Source organism: Saccostrea echinata, unplaced genomic scaffold, assembly GCF_033153115.1.
Source record: "Saccostrea echinata isolate AGI-Se365-2 ecotype Australia unplaced genomic scaffold, CSIRO_AGI_Sech_v1 ptg000002l, whole genome shotgun sequence".
Lineage (NCBI taxonomy): Eukaryota > Metazoa > Mollusca > Bivalvia > Ostreida > Ostreidae > Saccostrea > Saccostrea echinata.
The window spans coordinates 29,773,601-29,794,826 of NW_026889751.1; the positions used below are offsets into that span (position 1 = coordinate 29,773,601).

The 21,226-nt window shown below is 32.7% G+C and overlaps 1 protein-coding gene across 1 annotated transcript; it reads right to left on the reverse strand.

Moving 5' to 3' along the window:
* Positions 1-13,722: 13,722 nt before the first annotated feature.
* On the reverse strand, positions 13,723-17,105 carry LOC133176959 (uncharacterized). The gene is made up of 2 exons (XM_061312027.1): positions 16,943-17,105; positions 13,723-16,400 (listed from the first exon to the last, which is right to left on the reverse strand). Exon 2 carries the CDS (start codon positions 16,364-16,366, stop codon positions 15,623-15,625), a length of 744 nt encoding a protein of 247 aa, XP_061168011.1. The 5' UTR covers positions 16,367-16,400; positions 16,943-17,105; the 3' UTR covers positions 13,723-15,622.
* Positions 17,106-21,226: the final 4,121 nt, after the last annotated feature.

Here is a 21,226-nt window from a genome sequence, read left to right on the forward strand (position 1 = left end):
ATCCTCATTCTGACCACAAATACTATTTGGAGAATCAATAATATTTCATCTGTAAAGATCATAATTTAGCAAATATGTTTACCAAACGAAAAATATTTTGAGGGTTTAGTAATTTTTTCTTGAATGTATTTAGAGAAGCTGCTTCTATGACTTCTAATTTCAGTGAGTTCCATTTTCGAATAGTGTCGGGTACAAAAGTTCTAATTTGCTGATTGGAACCTTGTAATCCTCAATGTTTCTTGTACATGTATTATGCAATGAAACATTTTTTTTATTTTAGGAGGAATGATACTGCTTAAGTACTCAGGTACTTGATTAATGTGAGTTTTGAACATAGTTATTAACTTAGCAGTAAGACGACGTTTGACTTGAGGTTCCCACCCTGTCTCTAGAGAGATTCTTTCGATGCTAAAATTGGTAAACCAGTAACAATTCTTGCAGCACTTAACTGGACCTTTTCTACCCTATCCATATCGAATAAAGAACAACCGTCACATACTACAGAAGCATATTCAAGAACTGGTCTGATAAATGCGATATACGTTTTAGAGATTTTTTTCTGCCAAGGGAAAATCTGAGTTTCTTTAAGAGGCCTAATTCTTTGTGCGCATTGCTTACAACATTACCAGTCGCGGAGTAAGGAGTTGATCCTTACGTCGCGGGTTCGAATCCCACTGTGGGACGTGGAGACCGGTCCTTTGGATGAGACCGTATAAACCGAGGTCCCGTGTCGCAGTAGGTGCTGGCACGAAAAAGATCCCTCACTGCTCAATGGCCCTGAGTGCCGAGCATAGGACAAAATTTGCAGCTCTCCACCGGCAAGTGGTGGCTTCTTTATATGAGTGAAAAATTCTCGCGAGGGACGTTAAACAACAAACAAACAAACTTACAACATTACCGATATATTCAGACCAGCCCAAGTCTTCAGAAAAAAAGTAAACCAAGATGACGATGGGTCGTAACATAATCCAGCTGTTTTCCTTGAAAATACAATTTAGGATATTCTTCTGCATGTTTCTTTGTGAAAAAAAAAAACTTTTGCCTTAGACGGATTAAATTTCAATAACCATTTATCTGACCAGTCACTGAGTACATGTATTTTCAAATCATGATTCAAGACAATTTCAGTATTTCTAATGTACAAATCGGAATGTTGCAATGAATTGTCGTCAGCGAACAATCTACAGACTGATATCATATTGGTTGCTACATCATTAATGTAAATAAGAATTAAATGTGATCCTAACCCTGCTCTTGAGGTACTCCAGCTTTGGTTGTAAAATTGAATAACTTATTTTTGAACATTACCCTTTGAGATCTATTGCATAAATAACTTGTAAACCATTGTAAAAGATTTCCATTGATACCATATGACTGAAGTTCAAAAATTAATGCTTCATGCCACACTATATCAAAAGCTTTTGTTAAATCACAGAAAACCCTACAGTAAATTTTACCATCTTCAATGCTTTTAACAATGTTGTGATGTATGTTTCTAACAGCTGAAAAACAGTAGAGTGACCAGGCAAGAAACCAGTCTTATATTTGTAAAATAATTGTTTTCATGGAAAAAGTTGTAAACGTTTTAAAATTATACTCTCCATAATTTTACTAACACAACTCAGAAGGGAAACTGGTCTGTAGTTACTAGCTATAGATGGGTCATTGAGGCAATACATGCGCTATTTTCCAATTGCTTGGAAATGATTTTTCTGAAAGTGATTTATGAAAAAGCATACATAAGGGTTTTGATATCGTAAATTTAGTACATTTTAACATTTGATGAGTTATATTGTCTGGACCAGTAGGTTATTAACAGGCAAGATCGAAATAATATCAAGAACCTCTTGATCATGTATTTGAATATCAGAAATATTTCATTACATAAATAATACAAGTTAGGTAGTGTGCAATTCGAACTTTCCATATTTGAAATTGATGAAAAATATCTGTCGATCAATGTTTCTATTTTGTCTATATATATCTGAAAAGGCTAATCTAGATACCGAGTGATAAGTTAAATTTGCTAACAAGGTTATTATAACAACCATAAAATTTACGAAATGTTGACTTTAAACAAGGTTGTCGAAATCCCTGTAACATCAACGTATGTGTTAATAGCCTACCTCTATTTAAAATAAATTTGGAGACGTAAACACCATTTGCAGAATAGCGGAATATTACTACATAAATTTATAAGGAAAGTTGACGATGGAAAAGTTGTCTATGATATCAAACGGCCAAGTTTTATTTTTAAATAATAATTAAGTTTTCTGAATATAAGTGAAGATGGGTATTCTATTGGTTTTCTGGACCAGTAGAATGTTATTTGTATTGAATTCTAAATCTTACATACTTTAAATTCATGAACTGCACAAATAATTACAAGACATGTTATGTCATTTGTTTAGTTTAATTAATGGTTTAATATCATGATGCTTAGCTTGTAAGACACTTCTCGTGAAATATTTTATAGATGTTAAAAGTTAATACATGTATTTGCAAATAGTCCCACATAGCAAATAAACACATTCCTCTGTGTCCCAAAAACATGTTCTCTGTCTTTCTTATTTGAACCCAAAGAATTTCTTGATTTTTGCTCGAAGAGTTTTCTTCTTTGGCAAACTGCATTTCTGAAAAAGAAAATGGTTATTCAGTTACAAATCTCAAAAGATTTTTCAAATTTCATGAAATTCAATTCACATTAATTTTACTGTAGACATTATAAGAGTTTAACTAAAATTGTCCTAATGTGACTAATAGGCATTCTTATTAATAATAGCTTTAAAAGAATTCTTCCATCTTGCTTTAAATTATACTCCAATTTTCTATGGCATGAATCTTGTGTAAATGTAATTTCTGAAGGTTAAAACACCTCTAGTTGTGAGTGAACTTTGTGTTCAGCATAAAAAATATGGCCATCCAAGCCATGTTCAAATGCTTAACCCTCAAATCATGTGGCTCTGTCATCCTGTCAGAGCAACAATGGTGCAAAGTATGAACTCCTAATGTGCCTCCAATACATGCCTGTACAAAGTTTTGTGTTCTAGATCTGTATATTTCTTAGACCTAAGGATTTTACACTTCTAAACTCTCTGACCTTGCCTTAATGATATTGTTTAGGGTAATGAAATGTCCTGTGATCTTAAGTAACCCTGAGACCCAAGTATGATCTTCCAAAGTTAATTCATGAATTTTATACTTCATACTGGAGACTTTGACCTTTTGTAAATGACCTTATTTCAGGATATATTCCGAAATTTGTCTCCAGTCAATATTATGGACAAGACAAGAAATTTACATTTCTAAAACCCATGATCTTGAGCGCATTACCCTGGGTTAGGGTCAGGACTCAAGTCCTCAAGTCACAAACAACATTTAAGTTATATATATACTATATTTCTCCATTTTTAAAAAACAAAACAAAACAGAACAATAATTCTATAATTTTGTTTACTGTGACTTTGTCCAAAATAACCGTGTTACAGGGTCAAGGCACACCTCTAGTCAAATGATAATTTAAATAAAGTAAAAAAATGCATTTGTGCTGCAATTACATACCTCATCTGCAATGGGTGTGCATCCATTTATTCTTCTGTCTGAATTACTACACCTCTGTGTAACTTCAACCTGCTGAAAAGGGGAACAAATTGTAAAAAAAACTTTTTTAATGTGCAATGCTTCAGAGAAAACTCATGTTTAATTAAATTGTGTTTTGTTTTGTTTTGTTTTGGGTTTTTTTTTTTTTGTAAAAAAAAAATTGAATATTCCATTTAGGATGAATTAGTACACATATATATTTAAACTTTTGATGTCTTTGAAAATAATATATGTTAGTATATAGAGCTCTATTTCCTAAGAGACTGAAAATATTATCTAATAAAAATTATTATTTTTAAAAATAGAAAAATGAATTAATTTCCAATTATACAGAACATTTTCAAGATATAAACTGCCAATTTCTTACTTTTGGAATAATCTTGAAGGTTTCTATATTAAACAGAAACAATTTCCTTGGTACGAAGGTCTCAATTTCATCAGATACTGGTATTTTCTGATGGCCGTGATTGCAGGTGTCCTGTAACACAAAGAATCTTCCTTTAAGTAACTTACACAAAAGAAATTTAAAATTCTTCACAAATTGACCTCAGTAGATGTAATAAAATGTGTTTACTGCAAAATCACAAATTTTCAATGGGACAAATTTTCTTGTTTTGAGGAAAAAACTATGGATTCGGTGGGATTTGATTTCCTGGATGATGAATTCTTGAGTAATTATGTACATTTAAATGACAGTTTGCATTTCATTGTGACATAAATCATGGGTCTCTTCATACTTTAAAACCAACAAAAATTACACCCACCCACCCCTGAAAATTTGTGATTTTACAGTAGATGGAATCATTTTTACCAATAAAAAAAGAACTTACATCTTTGTCAAAAGATCGCATCACACTCTCTAGTTTCCTTCCCTTATATTTTTCTGTTTTGGCATCTACAGTTTTCTAAAAAGAAATACATGTAATGATTAATGTGCATTCAGAAATTCTTATTTACACACTTGCATTTTTGACTTTTTTAAAATTAAAAACAATTTTTTTTACAGTTGGAAATTTTAATCAGACTTTATTTCAAACATTTCTAAATTTCAACATTTTTACAAGATGCGATTCCTCAGATATTCACCTTCAGCTCTGTCAACATGTTCCTTATTAATTCTTTCTGTTGTTGGATCTGCATTCTCTCTAATTTCATCTTGGACCAAACTCTCTGTATCAAACACATAAAATTTATAATTATCAAATTTAACATTAAAAAAATCAAAGAACCAAACTTCTATTTGACCAAAAATTAAAAAAAAAAGTACAACAAATGTGAAGCAAAAAAATACCATCAACTCTTGGTAAACAGGGGCCCACATTTTCTGTACTCTTTCCTTCATTGCTCTTTTGTAAACTTCTTTGAGTGCCACTTCCTGGGTAAACCAAAAATCGAAAATTATGTTCAATATAACTGGTACTTTCCCATCTTTCTCTCTCTCTCTCTCTCTCTCTAATTTTCTAATCTTAATATTGTTACATTCATATCTTTAATACCTCACAAAACGTGATCGAAATAAACAAAATATTTAATTTAGCAATAACTTACCATTAGTTCCTTGTGGACTGACTTCCATTCTAGTTCCATCTGTTGATGCATCCTCATTCTATTTGATGTCACTCCCTGAAAAATATGATCAACATTTACTTAACAAACCAAACATGTACTTCAATGTTATCTAAAAGCCAAAACTTCTGCCTTATTTCAAAATATTAATTTAAAAGAATGAACCATTAATTAGGTAGATAACGGTTGTAGAAAAGAAAATATACCATCATCTCTTGGTGAATTAATGTCCATACTGTCTTTACTTTTTCTATCATCAATGTTCTTTCATTTTTACTGGACACCTCTCTCTGAAAAATATTTGTTTTTCCTTTGTACATTGCAATTTATCTCATTTTGAGTGGTCTTCTTTAAAAACAAATGGTCTTTTTTTAAGCAAATATAATTTACTTAGTCTTTATATCTTACAATAGAGAGAAACCTGTGATGGGTGATATAAAACATACTTGGAGCTCCTTCAGCATCTCTGATACAAATTCTCTCTGCTTTTGTCTCTGTTTTTCCTCTATTTTTTTCTCATACCATTTTGTCTGTGTTAAAATTGTAATTGAGGTTAATAAAATTAAAATTAAAAAAACAAATCACAAAACATACTACTGGCAAAAAAAATAAATTAAAACGCAAATAACTGCAAATTTTACCAACAACTCGTTGTAAACTGCGCTCCATTTTGCCTTTTCCGCTTCCACTAATAGTTTTCTGTGGATTCTATTGGATACAACAACCTGAAAAAAAAAAAATAATGTTCGCATTAAAATTATTACGTTTATCCACATCCGATCTAAGAATTGGGGGTTAGAATTACAATTTATGATAGTTTTACCTTTAATTCTTAATAAACAAGTAACAAATGAAGATTTTACCATCAACTCGGCGTAAACTGCCTTCCACTTTGCTTTTTCCGCATTCATCAATTGCTTTCTCTGGATTCTATTGGATGTAACGATCTGAAAAACAAAACAAACTTTCTATTCGCTGAGACCAGTACTACATGTTGTTAAGAATTAAATCTTAAGTTTGGAGTTTGCATTACAATTTGCCATAGTTTTACCTTCAATCAATAATTCAAAAAAAGTACCGAGGTATATGTAAATAAAGGAAGATTTTACCATCAACTCGTCGAGAACTGCTTTCCATTTTGTTTTTTCTGCTTTCATTAATTCTATTCTCTGACTTTTATTGGATGCCTCGGCCTGAAAATCATACTTTGTATTTTATGTTCGCATTGAAACAACACTAAATATTTAAGAATTCAATCGGAAGTGTTGGAAGTTAGCAATACGATTTGCGATAGTTTTACCTTCAATTCTTAATAAATAGTATGCATACCACTGAAAATTTTATCTTCAACTCGTCGTGAATTGCCTTCCACTTTGCTTTTTCCGCATTCGTTAATTGCTTTCTTTGGATTCTGTTGGATGTAGCGATCTTTAAAAGAAAACATTCTTGTTCGCAAAAAAAAAAAAACCCAACAAAAAACAAAACAAAAAACGCTTCTTTAGAATTACAATTTGCGATAGTTTCACCTTAAGTTATAAATAAAATGTATATAGATTTTACCATCAAGTCGTTGAGAACTGCTTTCCACTTCGCTTTGTCTGCTTCCATTAATTGCTTTTTTTGGATTTTGTTGGATGTCGCGACCTGAAAAACAAATTAAATACTGAACATGTTTGCGTAAAACAACACTATATATTTAAAAAATTCAATCTAAAGTTTGGAAGTTATGGCACTACAATTTGCACTAGTTCTACCTTCAGTTCTTTCAGCATTTCTTGAAAGATGGTTGTCTGTGGTCGAATCTTTTGTTTCTCCAAATCTACTTTTAATGCATTTTCCTAGGTGGATAAAAATGTAAAAGTTACTGAAAAGTGAAAATGTGGGATATTGTAGTAATAATCCAAAAACGAAATGAGGCAAATTAAATTGTACAGTAAACCCTTTTCCTTATATAGAGGATTTAATTTGTTAATATCTCTGAAGACAAAGACCAGCTTTTCTCAGACTTCGTTTGTATACAGAAAACAATCCATACTGTACCTGTCTCACTTCCTCTTCTTCTACTATGTCGCTCCAATTTCGATTAAATTTAAGTATTTGCTGTTTAGATTTCTGAAAATTAGAACCAAGTTGTATGTTACGTTTACAAATCTCACTATGTACAGGTCCGTAGTGTCAATGTTTTAAATTGGGGGGAGGGGGGCCTACTAAAAGAAATCTGACAAGGAAAAATGTGACCTTCCTAAACTTGAAAATCCTATTTCCGGGTGGGGGAGGGGGGAGGGCAAAAGACTATACTTGGGGGGTAAAAGTGGGACACCCCCACCCCAACTGCGTTCTACTACCTGCTGTATTAGATATATTTGTTATTGACTGAAAGCGAACCCGGGCAGAATTATAATGCAGAAATCGTTATAGATCAATTGATAATAGTAATAAAGTGATTTTCATTGCAAAATCCGATCAGTTCATAATAAAGTGATTTTCATCGCAAAAGTCAGAATGTCATGTCTTAGCAGTTCTATATTAATGATTAATTATTGTACTTTATATAAAATTTCAAAAGTAAACTACTTACTAAGTATACAACGTACTTACTAAGTAAACTACTTACTAAGTCTTTGACTGGCTCTTCGCCGAAATCCAGGATCTCCTCGTAGTTCTGTTAAAAAGTGAATACATCGATAACTTTCTTAATGTTTTATAAATATGTCACTAATGCATTTTCAATATAAAGTGTAATAATGCTTAATTAAAAAAAATATATATTATATCAAGCCATTCTACGGGTTGGCTCTGTGAATTTTCCCCCCTCCATCAGTGCATGCAGAAGCTGTGAATTTTTCTCAAACGAATTACCATGATAGTACTAAAGGATCTGCAATTGCAATTTCTGCATTTTTAACAATAAATACATAAGGGGAGGGGGGTATGCCTGTGGATTTTTTCAATATTGGCCTTACTTGAGGTAGAGGTAACATGTCTTCTGGTACTCCTGCTGACCGACAGGCCAGCACAGTCAAAATTCCTTCTATACGTTCCTCTCTGATCATTTTTTCGCCGCAGATTGCTTTCTGGAGAACAAAAGTACTCTTCTTGTACATGTTTGAAATTTCACAGCAGAGACAATCTTACTCTCAGACTGTTTTCACTACTTGTAAACAAAACTATATTATGACGTCATAGGTCATCGCTAAAGCCCTCGATCTTGACGTAACAATGCATATGAACTCTGCAGATTACTCTGTTTTCTTTGGAAAAAAAAACCTTTAATCAAAATGTTACTTTTACTTGGTTATCATGTAACTTCTGGTAGGTTGGTTTTAGGCTTATAAATAGTAATTTTTTAGCTTCGGTCAGCTTTGGGTAAATGTTCTTTATCTTTATACAGCTCCAAATTGAGTTTAATCAAAATTATAAATTAGAATAATTCTAATCAAGGAAGTTGCAACTCACAAGTCAAACAACTGTTTCATTTGATTACGCATAACATACGTCAAATTATGTCTTTAAAAATGTAGCATTTTTGAAATATTTAAAATGAATCAACTCACTGTTTCTTTGTCCATACCATTGGCTTTCGCATCAATCCAGTACTGTGACGTCATGAGTCATCGTCATATGGCCTCTGACCTAAGAACTCTAATTTCTTTTAGAATATATTTTCATAAAAAAAATTCTATAACATTTTAAGCACCCCCCCCCCAAATAAATCTAACGAAACAAAGATATTTTGACTGTTATAAAGGGCCTGCATACGAGAATTAACAATACGAGTTTCTTAATTTCATCTATAGTTTTAGAATGTTAAAGTATTTGTTCAAATTGACATCCAAAGTATCCTAAATTCCTAGACGATTTTGCATTTCATGCTTTTTTCAGTTTTTGTTTTCTTCATTTACATGAATGAAAACCATGCAATCTGAATTTCAATACCGTGTATAGACAGGCGCGTAGCTGCCCATACGCAAGTGCGTACACATCATTTTCAGAAAAAAAAGAAAAAAAAAAAGATAAGAAAAATGAGAGAATTATTCGGAGAGAAAAAAATCTCAGTACCATCCAACAAATATTCGTGTTTCAAATTATTCTGTGTCATACAGTGTCGATCTAAATTTTAAATTATTATGGCTGCATGATAAAATTTGAAATCTTTTATTTAATAACTCTCAAATCCAAATAAATCATTCATTATTTTGTCAAATTTAATTTAATTTTTTAAATTAAATTTCAGCCACATCGTTGAATGCTATGATCTACTAGTATGATTTACAATACGATATTTTTTTTGTTCACAATTAAAATTTCGTATACGTGTTTTTAAACGTTAAGAATGATTATATGATACCAATTAATATATCGGTTAAATTTTTAGCCTCCATTATATGTACAATAAGTTTCCATGGAATATTAATTTTCGGTAAAGCAATAAATATTACTATGTCTTTTATTTCCTAAACAAAAACTAAATGGCATAATTTTTATATTTCAAGAAAATGAAGGAAATATTTGGTAAAACTCCGGAGCTTCTGGGTCCTCACCAGCAGTCACGTAGTATCAGGGGAGCTACTTATTCCCAAAACTTAACCTTTTACTATTGAAAATGTACATTGAAAGGGTGGACCCCCACTGTTTGTTGCACCATTGTTAAATCATGGTAATTTGGTAATGTATTAATAAAAATTTGGTTTGTGAAAGATGGACACCCCCTCCCCCTTCAACAAACACACATACACAAGAAATAGGACTTCGAATTTTGACAATCTTCCTTTTTTGTCCTTGCTTGACAAAATTTTAAAGTTGTAATTTTTTCCTGGCTGGCAAAAGCTATACTACGTGCCTGACCAGAACCCTTAAACACTTGGGGGGGGGGGGGCTCAAGACCGCCCCCATCCAACACCCTGCCGTTCTCTGCGTACACATCATTTCTATTCTGGCTACGCGCCTGATAGAGATTAATCACAAGCTTATTTTTTAGCTTAGAGGTAACCAGCGAAGTTCGACCATTCAACTTCTATTAGCTAGCAGGCCTAGGCCCGAATTAGCCTTTTTTTCAAAATGAGGAGGGGAATAATATAAATCCTTTAAAAACTTTGACAAGGCATTGAAAAAGAATTTTTAAAAATTGTATTACGAAATTTAATTTTAAAAGGGGGTGGGGGAGGGGGGGGGTAAGTGGGTTACACACAAAAAAAAAATTTTTTATGGTGCATTAAGGAGAGGGTTCAAGCATATTTCAACAAAAAAGGGGTTGGCAGTCTATGTCCTTACATAGACTTCTCAGAAATACCAAGGTTGTTCCTTCTTGCCAGGGGCCTTTCTGAAACATTCCAAAATATGTGGCCCCACCCTAACCCCTGGGGCCATGGTTTGAACAATTTAGAATCTACACTATGCCAGGAGGCTTCCACATAAGTTTCAATTTTTTCTGGCCCAGTGGTTTTTGAGAAAAAAGATTTTAACTTTTTTTTTACCTTATATTTCAATGTTAAACATGGATTCCCTATTGTGACCCCACCCTACCCCCAGGGGTCATGATTTGAACTATTTAGAATCTATACTATACCAGAAGGCTTCCACATAAGTTTCAGCTTTTCTGGCCCAGTGGTTCTTGAGAATAAGACGTTTAAAGATTTTTCCTAAATATTTCAATATAAAAATTTGATTCCCTATTTGGTCTCACTCTACCCCCGGGAGTCATGATTTTAACAATTTAGAATCTTCACTACACCAGGAGGCTTCTACGTAAGTTTCTGTTTTTCTGGCCCAGTGGTTCCTGAGAAGATTTTTATGGCCACACTATTTTTGTCCTTTTTTTAAATTATATCCCCTTGTCAGAGGGCTTGACCCTTCATTTTGAATATTTAAACTCTCCTTTACCCAAGGATGTATTGTACCAACTTTGGTTAAAATTGGTCTAGTGGTTCTCGAGAAGTTGTTGAAAATGTGAAAAGTTTACAGATAGACGGACAGACGGACGTCTGACAACAAGAGATCAGAAAAACTCACTTGAGATTATGATCGTTCTTCCTGAAAATATGTTACAAGGAAATTGCTATTTTTCAAATTTTAGAAATGTTGCCATGGTATCCCAGAAAATAGGCAATCAGTTCTTGTCAAATATGAGTTAATCGTATCAAATATTTTATCATAGCGAGTTTTAAGAAATTCTGTGACAGTGCGTGCCACGGCTTCCATATAAATCAGAGAAAGGTGTAAAATTATCGTGAGAAATTGTTATATAAAGATTGAAAAACAACTTTTTGATGTTATTGGTTAAATCAGGAAAAAAAAATATTTTTCCAAATGCTCTTTGGAGATTTCGAGAATCTTTTTCGTGAGAATTTTTTTGTTTTGTTTTGTTTTTAAAAAAAATAACCTTTGTAAAAAAAATTAAAACGTTCTGGAAAAGATTTTCCCCATACTTTCCAATAAATAACTTTTATCGATCCCCTATTATTCCCCACCCTTGTTTATCCACCCTTATTTTGTCCTTAAGGTCAAAAACTCACTTCAGCTTTCAACTAAGGTGACCTAAAAAGAGGCCAATGGGCCACCATACTCACCCGAGTCACCATAGCTCTGCTTTTCTTCATCAGCAGATTTCTCCCATTCCTTTCTAAAACTTTGATCGCATATACATTATGACTACACTCTACCCCCGGGGGTCATTATTTGAATAAACTTGAATTAACGCTATCTGAGTGAGGCTGCTTCCATATAAATAAAACGATTAATCATGGCTTTGCTGATCTTGAGGATAAGAATTTTAAAGAAAGTGTTTTCCAATATGCTTCTTTGTAAAACTTTGAATGCCAATTGTAGCCCAACCTTATACCTCCAGGGGTAAGGGAAAATCTGATTGCCCATTGTAGCCCCCACTATACCCCGGGGTCCTTATTTGTACAGATTTGTATCTACAGTTGTAGAGTACCTGAGGCTGTTTCCATATATGAGCTATATAAACGCAGTACATGAAGGACAGACGGAAGGAGGGGAGACGGGACATGGCAAACACTATATATAACCCGGCCACGTAGAGGACGTAAAAATATTGAAAATTCTTCTTCTACAGAACAGCAAAAACATGATTAGTCAGTTCCAACGTAACTATTGAAGATGCATGTATTTAACCTTTAGTGTAGATGAGAGCTATTCAATTGCATCGACGTTTTTTTTTTTTACCTTGCCTTTCCTTTGACGTTGACCTCACTAGCTTTTCTTGAATTTGTGTTTAGCCCATTTCAAAGAAATTATTCAAGACCTTTTTATCAAACTTCATATGTTGATTATACATATTAGTGAAAGCAATTAAACTGCATCATTGTTTTTTTTTTACTTTGATAGTCCCTTTGACCTCACTTTTCTTGAATATGCGTTTAGCTCGGTTTCAAAGATTTTAATCTAAACACATTTATACTGATACATACTGATGAGAAATATTCAACCATGTGCAAAATGTATAGCCTTAACCTTTCTTATTGTTTCCTTTAGCTCAAACAAACCACTCAAAATAATTTTCATGTAAGCTTATGCACTGATACATAATTTGGTGAGAATTTCTACACTCTGTCCATTTTTTTTTTACTGACTTTATTATTTATTGTGTAAAACTCACTTTTACAGAAACTATTAAAGATATTTTCATCAAACTTCATTCACTAATACAAATTTCCATGTTGCATTACTAATGCATCAACTCAATGCATTCATTTCTAGTTTCCTCGATATTTCCATGCATTCATTGATCATCCATTGTGCCCTATCCTACCCCCAAGGGGAAAAAAATTGAATGTGCATTACCTTGGGATGCTTTCATATACTCGTATACATATGACTAACCAAGGCTTTACTTTTTTTGAGATTTTTCCTAAATACTATAAAATTAAAATGCCTAATGTGTCCCGACCTTACCCCCAGGGTTCATGATTTGAACAAAATTGAATCCCCTAACGTAGGTGAAGGTGTTGAACAGTGATCAATTAATGAAGCTCCTATGTACCTGGCCTCAAGACCATAAACTGAGAACAGACTTAAGTCAAAATTTTGATTTTGAATATCTGGAGTTTTATTTAATATATGTGCATAACAATTTGCATATTTGAATTATATCCAAGTTCAAACTTACACTGAAAATTTTGTGTCATTATAAAAATTATTTCAAAAGTTATATTGATATGAAATTTTGACTTCAGTCTATTCTCAGTTGCCTGATCCCATCTCTGGAATTTCCAGGGGTCTGTGTTTATGCCCTGATCTGTTTTGTTTGTAGATTTTTTTGAGATCGATCACTATTCGTTATCTTCACCATTTTTACATAGAAATTCTAGAATTCAAATTAACTTAAGCAATATTAGATTGAAAATCCCATTCAGAAACTCTGTTGTAGCTAAAACTCAGGTACACCATAAATTACTTATCGATTGTATGACGACACCCCCATCCCCCTTTCTTCAATTTGGCAATCTTCAACACTGTGAGAGATGAAGAAAAATCCTCTGTTTTTTTCTTTACCAACTTTCCAACTTAAGCCATTAAACACAAGAAAATATGAGCGTATTTCTCTATAAAATTTAATGAAATACAACTTATGGACATATGATCTGATGAATTTCTACATCACATGAGAACAGTAGGCCTGTGCATAGAGAAAAAAATTCTGAAACAGATATTGCCAACAATGGTAAACAAACATCATTAAAAGATGATTCAACATAGTTATGCAATTATGACCCTGTTTGAATGCTGTAGAATTAACTACCTAATGATAATATTTACAAAGTGTGCCTAGAAAATGAGGAATGATTGCGTATACAGACATTGCAAGTATTTTAAGTAGTAAAATGAACATGAAATACAAAATGAAATTAAACATGATGAGAAAAGAAAGTGTTCTCACTTTTGATTTCAGTTGCCCACCTTTACTTAAAAATGTAAACCAAAACAAAAACATAGCTATGTTAATATTCTTCTGAAAAGCTCCGCAATGGGACAATACCCTTGTGTGCATTTGTAAGATAATTTTTGGAAGGTTCATATACACTTCAGGCAACCATACATAAGGCAACAATTGATGATTGTGAGATGAAAATAGAAAGATATGTATTGTAAATTTTCAACAAAATATTATAAAATTTTGATTCAATTTTTGTAACAAATGCATTATTTCTTTAAAAAACATTTTTGTCCATAAAATATAAATAATTTTCAGATTGGTAAATAAGAAAGTAGAATAAATATAATCAATCTTGGTTAAAATAGTTTCATGATTAAAATTTCATCATTAACAGATCACAAAAATAGAGATTATCTCCCCTTGCTTCACAACAATAGTCAACAACTCGAGACTTCAATGTATAAATATTACACATATGTATGATATAAATACTATAGATAAATGAAATCATGTCAAAAATGTAGGTTCAATGAGTGATTTATGTGAAATGTTCAATGATGAATAAAAATAAAGATGATGAAATATTTACACAATGGAATAAATAGTTTGCTTCTAATTTCACTGGGATTTTACCTATAAAGATATGAATTTTTACCCAATGTTTCAGTACACCAGCAATATACAAATATCATCAAAATGGTCTCCTAATATTGTTCACAAAATTCTCTTGTTACACAATATTCTCTGTTATACAATATTCTCTGTTATACAATCTCATGCGTGTGTACTCTGTTATAGTTATGTTTTACTCTGATCTTGGGGATACACTACTTCCTCATCAAATCTACTACAAGTACAGACGTACTTAAAACATCAAATGTTTAATCTGTTCAAGGTAAACCAGACTTTCTAACCTACAAGTGTCCATCATATTAAGAATCACAAATGTCTAGTGTTTTCTCACAATTTTGTTCACTCCACTTTGATCATTTCAACAATAAATTTTGCATCCACAAAAAAAAAAAAAATTAAATTGGCCAGCAGTCAGATAATATCACAGTATGTGAATATTACTCAACGACTTCGCCATCAAAATTCATTTGTCTATCTACTGATAAATAAAATCTATGCATTGTAAAAACATATAAAATACAATTCATACTACTAAACATTTAAGTAAAAATCTCCATATACTCAGTACCCTCTCCTCAGAGATATCAATAAATAGATTCACATATTGTCAAATGCATATGAAACAATGTCAATAAATTAATAATGGGATATTTACATCCTTTGTTGGCAAGCATTGCAATAATATTGACAATGAAATTGCACAATCCTGGAGCACATTGCCCCGAATCACAATGTATACTCTTATAGTACATTATTATTTTGATTAGAGTTATATTGTAACATACAGTCAATAAATAACCATTCTCTCATCACCCTAAAACTTCAACAGTAAAACAATCGTGCTGCCATGGGTTTAAAGTAAAAAGTCTCTACCTCATCTGAATGTTTATCAGTCTAACAATAACTTCTTAGGCAGCTAAAGTTGATCTACGTTCCTACTAAAATCTGCATAATGTTGTCAATTTCCTCGGGAAGGATGTCACTTTTACACGAAGTCGACAGAAAGGACTGGTAAGTATCGGACAAGGAATTGGAGGGAAACGAATGAAGAACCTCCTCGGCACTTAGAGGCGTCAACTTGATAGTTGATGAAAGTGACGTGAAAATGTCAAAATCACACTGGGATAGATCGGTGTCCCCGAGAACATCTTCTACTCGGAACGGTAAGTTGCTCTGGAGACTCGAGCTCCATATATCAATTTTTTGGCCAATGACCTTGTTCTTTGGTGAGTTGTTGGCACTGTGAGTGCTTGAGTTTGAAAGTTCAACAAAAGTCTCGAATGGAGGAAGAGGTGCTTTAGAAATGCTTTGGTCGTCTTGACTTTCCATCCCTTGTGGAAGGTTTCCATTGATATGAAGGTCGGACATGTCTTGTTCTATATACTCACTGGAACCATCTAACGAGTCCAGCGGAAGGACATCCATGGTGAAGTTTTCGGCATCGCTGTGGAAAGAGAGACTGGCAGATGGAGGCAGCTCGCTACTTATGCCTTCTCTTCTAAGTTCTGTTTCTATGTGTTTTAAAGTGTTTAAGATAAGTACTGATTTCAGAAGTGATGGTTCAACTTTTTTCCCTGAAGGATTCTGAAGTTTACACATTGATATATTAAGAACAGACTGCCTTTGACTTCCCTCCAGTTCCATTTCGTCAGATTTACGTTTGACCCCCATATTTCCCTGGCAGTATTGAAGAAGCAAATTAACCCTGAAAAAAAAAAATTACAAAATCATTCTTTGTATTTTGGGATCTCACTTCACACTCCTAAAATAGTGCTACCCTAATTTCCATAACATCTATTTATAGCCATTTACCAAGAAATTTAAATTTACGTTGTCCATCAGGAAAAACGAATAAGCCTTTAAAAAAAGCATTATAAATCAATATTGTTTACGAATGATCATCTCCGTTTCAATAAACAAATTAAATGAAAGCGTATTTATTCGCAAACATCTTCGTCTCAAGTAAACAGCCTCGATCTGGTATTCAGGTGTTCTATTTATATCCCAAAATTTCCCCCATAAAACACTTCTTTTCAAACAGAAAATTACATAAAGAATTGTGTGATTAATGATAAATAAACATTCGTTCGACATAAAACTTTACTTTTGTACTAAGTGAAGCGATTTGAAACGTTTTTACGTTATAAAGATAGGATTTCATCAGTTACATGATGCCGTCGGCATAGACACCGAAACGCGAGCAATGACCTCGCACTTGAAAACAACATCAAAACAAAGAAATCTTACCTAAGTACAGAAAAAGAACTAAAATTTATCTATCGTAGCCGCAGTAAATGATACAGTCCTTCTAGTTTCCGTCTAGTCTTGATAAACATGGTTTCTATCTCCCCTGTCCCGCGGAAAGTTGGGTCCGACGTTCTCCTTCCCTTCGACGACATTAAAACTGTAGAGGCGCTGCTACACGGCGTACGACCTTTTGATTGGTTTGTAGGGAACCAATGTACAGTTACCAAATCAGTGTACGGAGGCCCACGAGTATGTATATGAAATATATTTTTTACCTTTAAAAAAATCAAATTTGCTTTTGAATAAAATATTTTTACGCGAAGATGGAAATAAATATATCTGTAAAAGTTATCGCTAACATTTTGGCAATCATCATACAAGAATGAAAGATAATTTAACATTGCTTTGAAAATATATGACACTATTGGTCAACCATACTACTCAGAAAGTAGATCAGAGGTTAAAATAGGTCAAGTCATCACGGAAGTTTTGGCTGATTCAAGCGGTGACGGAGTTATGACGACAGTTTTTCCCTTGAATAAAACAAACGTGCACAATATCTCGTATTGTTCAGTACAGTATACGCGTAAAAGAGCGTCACTAAAATTTTTAAAATACAAAGTTGTGAAACAAATATAGAATCTATAAATAGGCCTATGTGTGTACACACGTGTGTTCACTGTTCTTTTTAACCTATAGGCCTATTTTTTTTAAAAGACCTTCTTTGTTTTATTGTAGATTATGCATTCTGTTTATACTTATATGGACCCTGAATTAGAATGAAAATTATGTATCATATCCTGCTAGAGGAACTGTAATCATTTGAACCCAGGGGCGGATCCAGGATTTGAAGTTTGAAGGGGGGGGGGGGGGGGCAGCTCCCGCGGAAATTTGAGTTCTAAATGAAGTCCTTTTTTGTCGTGATTACCACGATTAATCAGTAAAACTACGAATATTTTCAAGAAGGTCTGTGGAAGCAAAGCGTAGGAATCAAGCTCCCAAAAAGAGAAATAAAACTTTTAATTTATGCATGTCTTTATCGGATAAATTAACCCATAACTATTTGGAATTTGACCATTTCAGGGGGTGGGCGCTAGTTCATTCTCTAAATAAAATAGATAGAGCATTGTCGTGGCCATGATGATCGCCTTGTACAAACTTTAGCCCCGCGACAGATTGAGACACTATATTTCCAACCAAAATGTTATGTTTCTGCATCAGTCTAGATCTCACAGGCCACCCACAGATATTGATTAAGATCGAAATATCGACCTCAATCATAGATACTGATATTGGTTTTATTAGGATATCGCAAATTTTTGTAACACGTACTGACCTCCCCCTCCTCTCCCCACTTGCTCCTGATTTTTAACTGGTGAAATGGGGTGATTGAATTAAGGATATATATTTGTGGGATTTCAGCTGAGGTGTATTTTCTTCCTTGTTTCAATTTGAGCACCATTATCAATCATATAACTACCCACTCTCCATGCATTTCGTTTTTCCCTTCGATCCATACTTTGCTGTAGCTTCTTGGATTATTTGGACTCGCCGCGTTCCATATGCCGGATTAAGCTATGACCCAATACAGACAATATGATATTGAGGCAATTAATTGTTAATTCCGCTTGTCAATTCTACTGATTATGTATTAAGAAACAAATGATACATGAAGATTAATAAGTAAATCTATTATAATAAATTGAAGAACAAATTAATCTCTCTCTCTCTGTGTATATATATATGAGAAAGCTAGGGATTTTATATTTTTGCTCATGCATTGCTTGTATCAATGGCTTTTGTAAATTACCAGGGTTACCGACTTTGTGACTTTTATACCGGCTTGACCTTTGACCTACTTTTCAAGATACTTCAGTGTAGAAATGCAGCAAATTCTTTGACCTTTGAGAGGTAAATCCTAGCAAGTAAGCAACTGTCATAAGACGTTTTTGAAACAAGAGACCCAAGGGCCTTAACGGTCACCTGAGTATAATACAACCCCCCTGAAAGAACCTATAGAATGGTAATAATTATACAAAGTTAACTGAAACGCATTAACGAGAGAAGGTCAACAAAATACTTTGTGTGGTAATCAGAAACCATTAAAAACTTGCCTGTACATATCAGTGTATACTCTAACACGATCACTAAATATAACAAGACAATTTAAGTGTTTTTGGCAGAAAACACAATATTCACAGAGAACATAGACCCAGCATAATCCCCGAAACATATTGGCCTCTCTTGGTCTTTGAATAATATTTAAATATTTTTTCTCTATTATTCCAAGCTCTCTGATTGGCTCAAACCTGATCACATGATCAAGTATATAATAGTATACAGACTTATGTTACTATATAAAGGTTCCGACATGATTTCTAATTTAATATGTATGTAAATTTCGAATATCATTTTTAAGCAGCTTAAAACCGTGTTTTGTGACTATCCAATAAGGGTCTGTCATCTTAATCATAATTAAAAAGGAAACGGATCAGTATAAATTTGTAAAACTTGTTTCCGAATCCTTTTTGATTTTCTGTACTACTTGCCTGTATTTTTTGCTTGTCATTTTCAAATAAAATATGGTTTAAAGGACTTTAAACAAAAGATTCCGAAACTCATATAAACCTATGTTTTTGAAAAATGGAATTAATCTTTTATAAAACAACAATAGTGTTGACTTCACAATAACTAATAAATATCACTTGATGTTTCTGAAAAAAAAAAACAACAAACAGATACTTCACCTCCTATTTGTAATTGTGATGTTCTATAATTAAGTTCTGACAATGCCTTGAATAAGCATTTTCTTTATATTAAAACATATTAGATATATTTGTTATCAATTGGTATAAAATAATTATAATAAAACAAATGTACCTTTTTAATTGGTATAGTCCCTAAATTACTCTATCAGTAAAAAGGTAACACAAATGACATTAAACAGCTTAATTTATTTTGATCTCTAGTCTCTATGTATTAACAAAAAAGACGAGAGAAAAACCTGTGGTTTGTTCCCATTATTTTGAATTTTTTTTTTTTTTTTTTTTTTTTTTCAATCTCTATAAAAAAAATAATAATTTCATAAATGTAGCCCTTTCATGAGGCATATCATGCTCGGTCAATATACTTTTCTCTGAAGTCTATATATCTATGGGTTGACTTCATGAAATGGCTATATTTGTATAATGTACATATGTAAGGTATTTTTGTCTCATTTATATTCATCTATTATTTACAAATCTAGCAGACAATTAAAAACGTGAAAGTACTTTTAAATTAATTTCATATTATATATTTAAAAAAAAACTTGTATAATTTTTATTCAATTTACCTATCAATTACATTAATTATCATAAGTGAATAACATAGGGATATTACTTCTCGTAAAGCAGAGTAAATATTCCCATATAAAATCATAATAGAGCCCCACCCTAATACTGGAACTTCTGACCCTGAGGCCATGAATTTCACAATTTTGGAAGAAGCATCCTTGCTCATCATAACCATGCACTTTAGTTTGTCTGCAAATACCCAGGAGAAGAGAAAAAGATTTTCGAAGAATAAATGCATTAAATTTTCACTAAATGACCAATAGAGCCATAGATAATTAAAAACAAATTATCAATTAATAAGTCGTTCAATTAAATAAATGAATCAAATGTTTTAAAGATGACATTACTGAAAACATCATTTTAGAAAAATATAACTTTTCCGTGAAATTTGAAAATTGAGAAACATGCTGTCTCAGAGAGGGACATTGACAGCTCACCTTGTATGCCCTCTCTCTTTTCAGAGCAGTGCATGATGACTTTACAGTCCACTTGACCTTGACCTTTTACAAACTTTTTGAGGTTACTTCGAAACCTTAAATTTATTGTTAGAATTTTGAGAGGTCTGTGCTTTGATAACTTGCATATAACAATAATGACATGTTTATGATCTCATGACACTACTTTCAAACTGCATATTTAAATCCTGAGTTTTAAGGAATCAAAGATCAGTCTCTATCTTCCTAATTGATAGTTGTTGCTTAAATAGCGGTACTCAGTAAGTATTGGCCTTCAAATTAAGTTATTATACCCCCAAGAAAGTTTTTTTTATACTATTCAAGGGTTGTGACCATTCAGGTCTTGTGAAAACAGATCTGAACCATAATATCACTGGCACATCTTTCTTACATAAACTTCTGTCAGGGTACATTGCATTACATAAGAAAAATCTAAAAATATCTCTTTTTTGATTATTAATTCTTTTCCTTTTTACATGCAAAAAGACTAAAGA